This window comes from Vollenhovia emeryi, unplaced genomic scaffold (genome assembly GCF_000949405.1).
Source record: "Vollenhovia emeryi isolate VEMERY1.0 unplaced genomic scaffold, V.emery_V1.0 DF939124.1, whole genome shotgun sequence".
Taxonomy (NCBI): domain Eukaryota; kingdom Metazoa; phylum Arthropoda; class Insecta; order Hymenoptera; family Formicidae; genus Vollenhovia; species Vollenhovia emeryi.
Genome location: NW_011967242.1, coordinates 195,540 through 210,936, shown reverse-complemented (window position 1 = coordinate 210,936; position 15,397 = coordinate 195,540). Strand labels below are relative to the sequence as shown.

At 33.1% G+C, this 15,397-nt stretch overlaps 1 protein-coding gene across 1 annotated transcript in view; it reads left to right on the top strand.

Annotated features, from left to right (window-relative positions):
• LOC105569326 overlaps positions 1–15,397 on the top strand; it is a 281,091-nt gene that overhangs the window by 253,425 nt on the left and 12,269 nt on the right. Inside the window, exons 8-12 of the mRNA XM_012025691.1 lie at positions 3,475–3,684; positions 4,278–4,538; positions 9,880–9,996; positions 10,123–10,236; positions 10,411–10,554. Coding sequence (XP_011881081.1) covers positions 3,475–3,684; positions 4,278–4,538; positions 9,880–9,996; positions 10,123–10,236; positions 10,411–10,554 — 846 coding nt within the window. The remainder of the gene's footprint in view (positions 1–3,474; positions 3,685–4,277; positions 4,539–9,879; positions 9,997–10,122; positions 10,237–10,410; positions 10,555–15,397) is intronic.

Below are 15,397 nucleotides of genomic sequence, written 5' to 3'. Positions count from 1 at the left end.
CATCATTTTGGAAAAGAACACGAATAATAATTAAATAGCTTATTGCTTATTATCAATTTTATTCATCTGTATTAAATATAATAAAATTCTTTTATTCTTTGCAAGTATGCGCACGAATATCAGTTTTACATTTACATTTGCACTCAACTTGTACTTGCGCTTCGAATCACTTTAATATGATTTATAGAAGTTTAATACATTTTATAAATTTTGTAAAGTATGTACAATATGTCTGTCTTTTTCAGATTGTGATATAACCTTTTTGCGGTATATGTAGAAAACCATTAATCGCGCGATTATGTCTATCATTAACCCTGATAGTGATAAAGTTTTATTTAATTTAATTTTATACTTTTTGTAATAGGGTTATGAGCATTATTAAAATTTTATTGTCGAAACTGATATGATTATGATTATATAAGTAGTTTGTGTAAGAGTTTAATTAATTTTAATAGTTATTTCTTATGCATGCTTTTGATACCGCGTTTTCCAATAAGTACCACATTTCATGCATTTCATCATCTTATTAATAAGCCATGTAAAGCGAGCGAAATTGTATCACAGATGTTAAAAGCTTTATTCAAAGTACAAAAGAGTCTCTCAGGGTGCCGTGCGTTCTTCTCGTTTTTTCGTTTGATTAATCCCGCTTGCAAAATGTTCTCACTCTTTGTTCCTCAAATTTTTGCATTTCTGTCCCGTATGACCTTAAGAATTATTCTTCTTTTTTTTTTAAATAAAATTGAGTTAAACTTTCCATCAACCTACGAGAAACTTTATTCCGTCCTTTTTGGCCTTCTAATTTTTCATCAGCCTTACGATTAGTCTTTACGAGAACAGCGTCGCCATTTTAAGAGAAGTGCTCTACTTAACTTTTTATCATGTCTGATTTTCCTCACGTAAGACCTTTCATCCATGGCTCCTTGATAAATTGCGAACTAATTGCGTCGTCTTATACTTTACGATGCATACTCTATTATTCGGGATTTTTTCCAGACATTTTTCTAATCGTCAAACGATCGGTTATTACTATACTGTTATCGTCATATTTTATCAAGAGAATAATTAAAGACCGAAGATATCTATTTTGTAACAAAACACGGCAGAGTATTTGAATATGAAAAATCAAAAGATAACGTAAATAAGTTTGCGTAACGTACATAAATCTGCTAAAAAGAAAATAAGAAAAGGAAAAGACGATCAAACACAAGCAGTACAAATAAAAAAGCATATAGTTGCGATCATTTAAAATTTCCCATAGAGCGTAGATTATTATTAATTGCAATATAATTTGTAGAAATAAAAAGAACGAAGTATCTTTATTACTTGAAATTAAAGTTGCTTGAAGAGATTACGTAGTTTAATTTCTTTCTGAAAACAAACATGACCCGAATTGAGAACACAGAAAAGAGAAGCCGAGAACAACACTAGCGTATTCACTTTGTTACTTGCAGTTACTGGAAAATAGGTGGCACGGATGGAAACGCTTTACGACCTGTGGAAACTTCGTAATAGTACCGTACCGTTACGACCTCCCGCCCTCCGTTTCAATAAACTAATTGAACCTAAAACTTCTCAAAGCCACGTAAAGTCCTAGTCGAACAATATTCATGCGCCATCATAAAATACCACATCGCAAAGTTAAAGTAGCTGGTAACATTTATTAGAAAACGATTATGAATCAAGATTTTAAATAATATCCACGTCTTTAGACGAAACAATGGCATTCAGAAAAATTAACAAAAATTCTACGTAAGAATACAAATACTCTGTTATTAATTTCTACACTATTAAGATGAGAACTTAACAATATATTTTATTTATAATTTTTGATAGTGAAAATATAGTCATTTGAAAGTTTTGAAAGTATTAAAAACAGAAAATGTGATATTGGTCGTATCTTCTTTTCTGCCAAGGAGATTACGCAATACTTTTGCATTAAAGAGATTCTAGCGAACAAACACGAATACGTACGTTTGTTAAAAATGTTTTGAGTTATATAAATTTTAAGAACATATGCGTTATTGAGTTAATCAAATTATCTATAATCAAGTAAAAAGCTTCAGAGAGAGATTTAGGATAGTGCGGTACATATGTAATTGAGGTAGCTTTTCACACTTTCGCATTAACCCGTGTATCTCGACCGACTGTTGATGTTGAAAGTTTCTATACTGCTCGCGAGTTGAGGTGAGAACGTTATCTCGTCGATGTTGCATTAACGGAAGTTGAGTTAAGCCATTTAAATCCTTCATGTGGATCATACAAGTTTATATCAGTTACTCGAGTGTTTTCAAAATATATCGCAATGAGAGAAATGCACAACACATATCTACAATATGAACAAAAAATGTAACATGCAGAAAAAGAAAGCTTTCTCAATTATAATAATCAATTATCAATCGTAGGTTACGATATATAATATTTAATATTCATTTTATTAACTACTGGTGATTTGTGATTTCAGCAATTAATCAATTATTGACAAGATTTCGTACGGTGGTGTAATAAATATTTTTGTTCATATATTTGTCATATGTGAATTAATATGTGCATTTTTGGAACGATATTACTAAGGTAATCGGATGCGTCAAGAACTTGAACGGTCGTTCATGGTGGAAATATTACCTCGTCAATGTCGCATTAAGACGCGATAAGTTTAAGTTGGAATCCAATTTGAACACCCGACAGCTTGTTAGAGCTTACCTCGGCTGTGAGTGCAACTTTGACGATGCTCAGATTTAGCATTCGCCAACTTTGAAACGAGCTAACTCAAAAGCGCGTTCCGCGGAGGTGTTCGACAGTACCTACCTAGCAAATTCTACATTCCGCACACGTATCTGCGTGTAAAAAAGTCTAGTGTACCGAGAACATAACGCAAAATTGCACAATGGAAAAAATCTCAAAAAGTCCTACAATTATGTATTGCTAGCTCGTAATGCGTGTCTGATTAATATCGTGTGAATCAATTATTGTATAACATATTATATACATATATGAAATTAAATATCTTGAAAATTATGCAAGATATTTTCGATAAGTTTGCAGGATATAAGGACATTATATTAAGGTGGCCGTAGTATAATATTCGATTAATCTCAAATATATCCTACTTCTTGTTGTTATTATCTTTATCTATTAATTAATTGGAACGCGCACGCGCTATGTAAATACATCGACATATAGAATGGACTGTTTGTGAGTATTACGCGCGACGTGCCTGTCCTCTTTTGACGGTCAACAAGACGGCCCTACATTAGAGAGATCGCTTCAGAGCTCAGCAGAACAAATGCGCCTCTCCCTTCTCTCTCTTTATAATATTTCAAAAATTGAAAGTATTTTAAAATGTCATTTAAATATTCTTTTGTGTCACTCGTATGTTAACCATTATTATACCGAGTCTATTGCGGATAGTAGACTAAATTCGAAGCATTGCGTTATCGCGTTACTGTACTCAAAGCAACCCGTATACTGTTTCAGGCTTTGGTGTACCGAGATGGCAACCTGGTCTCAGGCTCACTCGAGGCGTTAGTGCAGCATATGGTGCCTACGGAGGAATATTATCCTGATCGGGCGTATCTCTTTGCCTTTTTGCTAAGCGCCAGGCTCTTCATCAAACCACACGAACTTTTAGGCGAGGTTTGCGCTCTCTGCGAGCATCAGCAGAATCTGAATGGAGAGGGCGGCAAGGTGAGCATCGGTACACTTACGATTTGCGAAATGACACCAAGCCCCCTACTGACATTACGCAGCATTCGCGAAGCTCGCGTATTATCATTTCATCATAAAGTCACGCATCCTCATCTGGTACTCTCCAGAGAGTCCTCTCATCATACGGCAACTTTTGATTGCTTTTTCTCTATTTCTGGCAACTCCTGAAAAAAAGAAACAACTGGCCAGACTCTGATTACAGCAACTCTATACCTCTTCAATCTGGTCCCTCTATCGGAAAATATTAAGTATTCCGTATATTCCTTCTCAATCTCCTTTTCCTCCTAATCTTTTACCTTAGTAAATTGTCAATCATTAAAATGCTTTTCTTTCGAAATCGAATTACGATTATTAAAGCGTTTTCAAGTCGATGTTACAGATTTTTTTCCCTCTGTATGTTAATGCATAAAGTATGACGGTATTATAATATTTCAAAGTCAATCTCTGTTATTTCTCGTCCTTATCCCGTTCTCATCATTTTATTAACTGCATTTCGAAAGACATTTTAGCCCCTGGAACAAAAAATTCTCCTTCGTCATTGGAAAACGATAAAATATCCGTACGTATTGTAGGAACGATTGCATCGCTTCGTGCCGCGGCTGGTACAGCTGTTAGCGGAATGGACGGAAACATTTCCGTATGACTTCCGAGATGAGAGGGTGATGGGTCACGTTAGGTCCATCACGCAGAAAGTCGCCGCGGTTGACGCCGCGGCCAGGCAGGAAGTTTCAGCGCTGCTGCAAAACTTGCTGCTACGACTGACGGCTCTGGAAAGGTACGAAGAGGGCCTGGCTAGACTAGCGACTGAAGCAGCGACGGAGCAGCTTACACAGGTTCGTGAGTTTCGGTACAAGCGCCCATTTGCGGCCGTCAGCTTGCATTTCGATGTCCCACCTCGGCTTAGTTAGTGGCTTAGCGCGACATTTTCCAAACTACATCGCCGATCTCTCTAAGATTGTGCGTGTAAAATTGGCGATGACACTCGTCCATTCTTTTTTTCTTCGGAAAAAGATCACCTAGAATAATAATCAGCAACACACAATCCGTCGAAAATGCCTAAATAATAAAAGTATAATTCAATGATAACGCAAGCTTTCTCTGTTCGCAAAGAAATTAATTCTAACGATTCACATAATTTCCTGTGTCAAGATAATATTTGTTAGACTGTAAGAAAATTACATGTCAAATTACAATTATTATAGTGGGTACTATTGGGACATCTATTTAAGGTGTATGTAGGTAAACTTGTTACCTTATAGAGTAAAAAAGTTTGTCGTAAAAGTACATAAATTTATATATTTCCGTTATTAATAATGTAATCGCTACACTTAAGTTATTATGTATGTAATTTTACATACTTTTTTTTACAGTGTATTTATAAAAAATAATTGCTATTTCGCACAAGTAAAATTTACAATCGCAACAATATGCGTCGATCACATCATTATAATTAGATTTGGATGCAAGCTATATCTAGAAAAATTGAAATCATGAGGCTTTATACAAACTCGTACATGACGCACTATGTAAGGTAATAAAATAATGGGAAAAAGAGTGCCCGGTCAATCGCGCATCGAATCGAGAGCCGTATTGTACCACAATTTCAATATGGATTTTCGCGTAACCGGCTTGCCATGTTGCAAAGCCCGATTATTCGGTTTACCGTAATCGCATCGACCCTTCGAGGACTTTCAACATAATGAAGCGATAATATTCTCCCTCCGGGTAACGCCCCGCCCCTCTTATGCATTCTCTCTCACTTCCGACCGTTCCACACATGGATTGCTATATCACGACTGTTACGTATCGCGCGCAACACATATACGTAACAGCATCCCGATCGAAACGCACAAACTTGGACGTCCACGTGCGTGCAATGTACGCGCGTGCACTTTGCGCGGTTAGTCTAACCCTGTTAGCGCAGTTTCCATACCGGGAGACGTTAACCATTCCGTTAATTTGATTATCGCGTGCCTATCTGCCGCTTGTAACACCCGCTAATAGGTAATTTGCAGCTACATTAGTTAGTTAAATATACCGGACGGTGTCATGTGTGGCTAATCAGTACGAAATTGTGTGTGTATGTGGGCCTCCGTACCCCTTTGGATACTACCTCGATCGTTTCGCGTAAACGTGCCAAGAATCGCGACGATACCGGAAAGTGCAATTTCTCTCAAACGGTGTGATTATACTTATACCACTCGATACGTCTATCGAGTCGTTTACTTTTAATACTTTGCTGAAACTCCTTTTTTCACTGTAAATGTCCGTCTTTATAGCATATTGCTGTCTATATTTCATTTAAATTTTCTTATTTAGAATGCTATAACAGAAAATTGAATTGCACCACGGGAAGCATAAGTTTACACTAGAGTAAAAGTTGAAATTCAACATATCCAATTATCCTGGAAAAATTCTATCAAGAACACCATAAAACTCTAAATATTCAAATCTTAATTAGAGTTTTCGATTAAAATAAATAGCTTTTGCATAAAGTAAACTGTTAAATCGTTAAAAATATGCAAACTGTTTTAATAATTAAATAATTGGTTCATAATTACGTATAAAAATAAAATTTTGGTAATAATTGGTAAATTTTATATTTCGATTTTTATCTATGCATTAAAACATGAAACTATATACATTTTGTAGAAAATTGCAGAATCTATTTTCTAGTATATTTAGATAAAAAAATGTATTCTTACAAAAATTGTATTTTTATTTACACATCATATTTTGGTAAACGGCTCAGAACGCGTCCAAACATTATTTTCCATTCTCAATCGGATTATTCTCCAAAATATTTACACACGATACATGTATAAGCGATGAATTGTGGGAAATCTATATTGAACTTACGCACGCAATAATTCTGCCATGAATACAAACTAACTGTTACTTACATGCGGGATGGGACTAAAATTAGGTATTCATATGTTTAAAACGAAAATTTCCATTAAACCTGCGAGATGGAATTTCTGGCTCCAAAGAATATTCAAACGATTTTACCGATTGTATGGTAAATGTCGTAAAATTTCTACAAGGAAATAAGACACTTGCAAGCACACACAATTTCCCGGATATGAAAACGCAGCTTCTGCTTTCTGAAAACCTTGATCGATTATATGTATATACATTTATGTAAAAGGTGTGCAATAAATATACGATAACAATTTCTATTATCCTTTACGACGTTATCTTTTGTTACGTATTTGCTCAACGTTTAGCATCAAGTTGTATGTAATCCTTCAATTTTGTTGTTTATAAAGAAGCAAAAAATAATACATGCTCTTGCAATCAAAACAGGCTAATCGGTTGATTCCTTTGACGACGATAGTTACATTTATTATCATTTCTTTGTTACCATATCGAAAACTTTGTACGTGAACAAAAGCAACTGTGGCCATTTGAACGTGGTTGCTTCGGCGATTTTTTTTTACGTATATGATTCGTAATTTGCGCGGAGATTACTTATCACGGGCTCCAAGACAAGCTGGAAAAGAAAGATGAGAGCTCGTGTAAGTAGAAAAAAGAAATACTAGGAACAACAGAAGAAGAAAAGACGAGACGGGTAGAGCACGTTGAGCTCTCGCGAAGCTTCGGCTTATTAAACCGCAAATTCGCTTCGGTGCGTTTTTCAACTCGTTCTGTACGTGCCACGACGACAGCAACTTCACTTGGAAACGAGTTACAACTCTCGAGACTAATAATACCATATTCTCTCTACTTCCCTCCCGCTTTCACCCCTTTCGCCTCTCATTTTGGTTTTTTATTTTGGTTTTCTATGTTTTTCCTTCGAGGATTGATATACCTTCCATAAATTGTAGCGTAATGCAATATTCGTCATTATTTCACAACAAGTATCGTGAATTAGTTTTAATTTTTTTAATTGAAAGACGGAACAAGATATATTAAGCTTAAAGGCTTCGTATTTTCGTACTCGTAAATTTCCAAATATAATTACGTTGTTTTACCCGTCAACATAACGATACAAATAATCCCAAGCGTAAAGAGTTGAATTATTAGTTTGACGTACTTTCGCAGTAGTCGTTCGTTACGTGTCACACTAGAAAAAGACCATTTCTTTTTGCTCAAGACGAGAAGTAACTTACGAGACCAATCATGAGTTTTTGATATTTGTTTTCTTTCTATCGAGCAACTTCTAAGTGCATCCTATATCGAGAGCTAGCAGAAATATCTCGTGATTGCATCCTCTCCGCTTTCGTTAGAAATTTTGTTTTAACTTACAATTTATTTTATCCATCGGTTTAAATGAGTTTTGCTCTCTTAAAATGAAACTGCATGAGAAAACATGGCGTGTGCATGACATTTTTTGTTACAAGTCTACTTATCTACTCGCTTTGCTTTACCTCAAAATTGCTTTTGCTGAGAAAAGTAATTTCCTATTGGAGAAAATAGAAATAAAGAATAAATGTTATAAGTCAATGCTACTCTTCTTTCTTATTTATATGTATGTTCCATGTTATTTCCTGTTTGCATAATATATTTATACATTATCTACGGTCTGGGGTATTGATAATAAAATTGTTAAATCATTTAAAATATGCAAATCTCGTTTAAATCAATATGTATGTCAAGTACAAAAATTCAATTTCATGAAACGAAGGAAAATTTTCTAATTTTTGGAAACAACTCGTAAACAATTTTTAAACTCTCCGCTATCATATTGGGGTAATCAATACTACTATATCGCAACTGAATCAATTTAATTAAAAGCAGCTGGATGTCATGTATTACAAAACATATAATATATTCAACAATCAAAAATTAGTTACGAACTACAAATGAATTATGTGCAAACACACTTCTACTAGTGATATATCACTTAAATTGCAGAAAAAATTAATATTGTTTCTAATTAACACTTTATTTCAAATTTATGTAGTTTCTTTTTTACTTTTATTATATGCAATTCTCACCTTAGCTATGCACGGTTGTTTCTTGTATTTGTTGTATTAATAAAGTGTTTATTGATCAAGTAAAAATTTATTCTTACATATTTAATTGCGCCAATGGTGAATTTTCACAAATCACAAAAATTTATTTTATCTATCACACAAAATTATGCGTTTAAGAGTGTTCTTTATTTATAAAAAATATCATACTTTGATTGCTTGCTTCGAGATATTTGAAGTGATTGCGATATCTTTTACAAAGCAGAATTCTACGTGGAGATTCTTGATTTTTTTCTTTTACGGGCACACTCGTCAAAGCAATTTCTTTTTCTTCTTCTTAGTCTTTGTCCACTTCTGTGCGTGGCACTTCAATAATACAATCGACGATATAATTCGATAGAGGGAAGTCCGTCTCGGAGTGCCATTTCCTTCTAAACGGATCACGCGGCCTAGTGATTTTATTCGTCGCCTCTTAGCGACGTCTTTACTTCTCTGCCGCAATCGGAAAAGATAAATACATATATTTATCACCATCTATCATTCTTCGCAAATCAAAACCAAAGGAAGCACATCTATGGACATATATATAAACTTGCAATTAAACGAGGAACTGAGAATAGAACGCATCCCGAATGAATGATGCACATCTCTCCTTTCCACATCTCTCTCTCTCTCTCTCTCTCTCTCTCTCTCTCTCTCTCTCTCTCATATCGGACTTTAAAATGTTGCAAAAAATACTAAATAAATTAAATACAATAGAATAAAGCGAACAAGTACGAAGAATAAAGAAATCAAAGCTCTCAAAGGTTGAACTCTTATGAAAACAGGTGGAAAAGTCAATGGCGACACAGCAAACAGTGTAATTGGTTATTTGTTAGGTATTACTACTGAATACTCAGATGAGTTTTTCTTTCCTTGTAATCTTGTTGCATTTTCTCTCAGTGAGGACACGGTTTAGATACAATAAACTTCTTCATGTAAACGTGTTTATATTACACATAGCTAACGTGTGATCTTTCATATAAATTTATTAAATTGATTAATTTCAAAGCTAATACAAATCCATAATTTTCAAAAATCTAACGTGATTGGTAACACGTTACAAAAAATATATGTAATTTCCATATTCTTAGTTGAATGTTTTTCTACAATATTCATTTTATGAAATCCTATAAATTATTATATTGTCTATAATATGACATTATCTGGAAGTATTGTTTTGGGCGTGTTAATATAAAATTATTATTTTATTATTTAGGTGGATATCACTGAACTCTGTCCATCGGCCACTGTACTGGCACAACAATTGACTCATGTAGAACTTGAAAGACTCTCTTACATCGGACCCGAGGAATTTGTGCAGGCTTTCGCCAAAGTGAGTTTATTTCCAGACAAAATTACATTTATCTCACATTTGAGTTATTTTATAAATACTTTTACAATAATTTTATAATTGCATTGCAAATTATATTAAACGCTGTTATTTTTATTATACTACCAGGAATCGCCGCATTTAGAAACGTCTTTTAAAGATATGAAGAAGACTCGCAATCTTGAGTCTTACGTTCAATGGTTTAATAGACTGAGCTACTTCGTAGCGACGGAAGTTTGTAAAGTAAGTATTATCGCTTTAATGCATATTCACGTTCTTCACAACTGTTTTTGCATAATTCTAATTGCTGAATCAAAATTCTTTAGTAAAAGATAATAAAATATTTTTCAAATTTCTCAAAAGATTAGTGAACGTGTTAGATACTCCATAACCAAAAGTTTCTTCCTACTTTTTCAGCACGCAAAGAAAAAGCAGCGCGTTCGTGTCGTCGAATACTGGATCGAGACTGCCCGAGAATGTTTTAATATTGGCAACTTCAATTCTTTAATGGCGATTATCGCTGGCCTCAACATGTCCCCGATATCCCGCTTGAAGAAGACGGTAAGAGAAAACGCATTAATTTTTAGTCAGTTGATAACAATATTTATATATGCTTGTTTCAAAAGAGAAAATAATACACATTTAGAATGTCTCATTATTGAAATCGTATAATACTGAATATTACAAAGATAATATTATGTTTAGTTTCAACATTATAAATATTTTGTACGGTCAACATACATATATCGAATTGTCGTAATTCCTTCACAAATTTTATGAAAATCTTGGAGTAACGAGTCCCGTGAAAATTGCGTTCGGCAAATTAAAACCGACGTCTATACATTTTGTTCGCACAGAGATATTTAGGACAATGCACGCATATATCGTTCAATTTTTCGATCACGCCAGCAAGAGCGTATTTGAAACGTGCGAATATCCGCAGAATGGTTAGTCTCGTTGCATTTTTTGCATTAGAATGCAATATTGGGAGGAGGAGAGATAATGGTAAAAACACAACCGGTATATCCATTCGTTTATATCCTTTCGCGGAATTGCACGTCAGAGCAATAAGCGCCTGTACTCTTCGTTAATCGAGAGTAGTGCGCGGTGACGTTCAACATTGCGAATGTAATAAACGCCAAGAAATAAATAAATTTTCGCACCGTTTCTCCGCATAGAGAAATCAAAAGTATAATTTTCATGATTGTCTTTTTTTTGCACGTATAATCACTAATACTTGCCAATTAAACAAATACTTTTCCCATAATATTTTAACTTTTAAATAATACTTTAATTTAATTTTCATATTATTCACAAAAATTAGTTTTACAAAGTTGTTTCTAATACACTACGGACGGAAGGAGACGTTAGGTAATTGATGAAAGAAAAACCGAAGGTAGAGCAATCGAATGAATGGAATTTTTTTCTATCGCGGTTGGCCGTGACGCCGCAGCCGCAGAGAAGATCCGAAATGTGGCTCGCGATTTGCGTTAATTAAAAAGTTTCAAGTCAAACGGCGTTGCTCGGCAACGTTGTCCTCGCGTCATTGCCGTTTCTTTCGTCTCGTTGGGAATTAGCTAATTGCTCGACCAGCGTTCCACGTCCACGGGGGAAGACTCACGCTATTACGTATTCTCGATTTCCACGTGGATGCACTCCATCCAGGAATTCCTTTAATCCAGTCGTCGCTCCCGGCGGAACGCTCTCTCGGACAGCGCGCTTCCGAAAGCTTCCATATATTTAATATTTATCTCAATAATGATGGGGTAAGGTGCATTCTCCGCGAAAAGAAATTAAACCTTTAATAATTGCCAAACTGTTTAAGATTCCACCATAAGAAATTTATTAGGGAAAATTCTAAAAAAAGATTAATCTGAATAGACATAGCTTGAAATCCTTTCGTTTCAAAATCCTAAAATATATGAAAAACATTATTCAATTTATATAATAATTGAGTGTGATTTATAATGGAAAAGAAAATAATTTCATACTTTTTAATAATAATAGTATTTAATATTTGCAAGTATCTTTTTTGCGCGATATTCACGATTCGTTAAAGGATAATTAATCATGATTTAAAAGTGATTTATGTTAATAATTATGTGAATTAAAATCAACATCAGCTTTATACTGTATATTCCTATGCGAAAGTAATATGTAATCAGTTATTATAAAATTTTAATTACATATAACTACTATAATCCATTTTATCACCTGGCTAATGAGAAGCTAATTAGAAGCTAATTAAAGCATGGAATGATTAACTTTAAATCTTGCAATAGAACATGTTGCAAAGAGACATTTGGATTGAAAGAACAATCACGAATCAATGTCCTTTCTTGCATTCACATTACTATGCATGTTATTGTCATCGCAATTCTGCGCATACCTTCTCATGCCATCGACATTATCAAATTTTCTATCTATTTACCGCAAGTAGTAATTTTATCACTTACCAATACAGAAAACAAACGATATTACTCGTTTCGATACAAAACGAAATGGCATCGGCAGAGAAAACAAATGTGATACGTCATACGCGATAAAATAGAACAACCGAAACAACGGAAATTTTATATCCCTCGTGTAATAAACGAAAAAAATAATCGAAGCACTACATATCTTTTGTGAGCTTTTTCGAAAGTATCAAGTAAAAGCTCGTTTGATTTTCATTGTCATGCAACTACTATTTCAATTTAGTATTTTCTTCATTTTATCAAATAATTGCTTTAGCGGATCATTTTTCTAAATCCATTACATAGTAATAGAGTAGTGGAGCGATGTAATAGAACAATGTATTATAATATAAAACTTGCATTTATAACAGTTTTAGATATACTATTGTAGCTTTAGTTATACTATATGCTAATATATAAAGTATTTACATAATAATAAATAAAATATATTAACATATAAAATAATATATAATTTTAGAATAAAATATAAAATATTTATACATATAATATAATAGTAAATTCGCACTACCTACATTCTGCCCGGATCGTTTTGGTTATCTTATTTCATATTGATTATATACATATAACATTGTAGTATTTTATATATTTTTATTTTGTTTTTTTTTACTGTATTGATTTTTTATTTGAAATCAGAACAGAAGTTGGCCACTTGCTGCACACTTTGTAGCAAGAAATATACTTGTCTTCTTTTTAGTAACACGATCGTGCCGCGAATCGAATCACGAGAAATATCGGACTATGGAAAGCTTTTTCCTCGTTTTCAATTACAAGTTTAACCAACCGCGTTCCCTTCTTCCTTTCCCCCCATTCCTTCCACCCCATCTCCTTCTCCTACCACTGCCTCCCCCCTCTCTCTCTCTCTCTCTCTCTCTCGCTCTCTCATTCTGTGACATATGTATATGCATACACACACACACAAACTATTGTTTAATATGAGTGCTTTGTGCTATATACAGCGTTTATTTAACCGCACCAACTGATTTATTAGAAAAACTGGACATTTGAACTATCAACAGATATGTCCGTAATGCGGAAGATAAATTTTCATTAATAAAATTTTAACGTCCCCTACTTTTGTGCTAGTGCGTTACTGGAGCTTTATTTACAAAGCTACCGTAAAAACAACTCTGATATGTTCCATGGCAGTTAAATCGTCAGCGATAAACTGATCTTTTTATAGTCGCGAAATAATCGAGGATAACGTATATAAAAAATATATAATTTTTCTATACCCAGCATAAATCTACAGTTATGAAGGTTATATACTAATTTTTCTCTTTTCGAGAAAATAATGTTTATCCAGGATCCTTTGTTTTTTATTCTACATATTCGTATTATCATTTCATGTACAATATATTATCATTTGTGCTGAATACTCGTAATCTTATTCATTCGATAATTAAATACTTATACTTGCCAAATATTTTCTTTTATATTTTATTAAATCAATTCTTCAGAGGTAAAGAGAAATAGCTTAAAATTAAGTTTCGGTAATTTGTAGAAATGTTTAATAATTGTTTAAATATAAATGGATAGAGGAAAACAATACAGACGATTATTTAAAAAATAATAGCAGTTAGGAGACACGTAAAATGTAAAAATTTATATAAACTTTTTAAAATAGACTTTGAACACTTCCTAATTTTGATATGTATAAAAATTTGAAATCTATCAATATGGCGAGCATATTATGTTAAAATGTCTGAATATACTTTTAAGGAACTAAATTGTTAATAATATCAATTTCAATATTTATACTTTTGTTATTAAATTGATAAATTTTCTTAGATATTGAAAGGTTGTGATACTTTTCATTGAATAAAATTAAGCTTGCTAATATAATTACGTCGTCCTTTATAATTATTAACTAGTCAGATTTTGCTGTCTTTAGATTTTTATGTACTACATTTTGAAAAAAGCTTCTCTCAAAGGAAATTCCTTATTACTTATTTCCCCTGTGTCTTATTATTCCTATTATTTCACTGATCTTTTTCTGGAAAGTAGATTCTGTTTCTTTCATACGATAGTATTCCGACATCCTTTCCGGCGTAACCAGTTTCAATTTACCGGCTCTGGCAGGAGTCCCCGATTGCTACTGTTTTTGCTCTAGACGAGCGTTTCCGGTGGAGTCGAATCAAGTCGGGCCAAGAAAAATGGCTCCCACGACGGGCAGGAGGAAGTCTCTGGAGATCAAGTGTCTGTGAGACAGGATCAAAAGTCAAAGTCTCGACGGATAAAACAAGATTTTGTGCAAAATAGAAAATTACTTGTAGAATACATAATCAACAGTAATTTTGATCATACATTTTAGAAACATTTGAAAGAAACGATTTTAAAGGAAGCATTTTTTAAAAGAGGGAATGTAACTAAAGATTTTTATATTAAAAAAAATTTTAAGACTATTAATATGTATACATATACATATATATGTATATACAAAACTTATGGATATACTGGAGATACATTTATTTATCGTAATATATTTTGAAAACCGAAAGAAATAAAAAGTAAAAGAAACTAATGACAATATCAGAAAGAAGACTAAAAGGTTTAAAAACATTTCAATCGTATCTCTGAGGTTCGAATCAGATACGAATATTAAGGATGACCTGCAACACTCTTAAACGAAAAAACTTGTACTCCACATTAGATTAGATTAAAGAACGAAATTAAATCGATGAGATATCAGATCAGACGTGTATTTTGTCGCAGTTATAAAAAATTTATCATTAAATAAATATATTATAGAAATTATATAAATATTTTATTGATTTTTTAAGAAAAATCTAAAATTTTAACATATTGATACCACATAAAAAATATCGACATTGAAACTTGCTACTTGCTAATAAAAGTATACTACTTTGAATTTTATAATTATTACATTCTAATATTACTATCTTTATACATGTACAAATATTATTTTA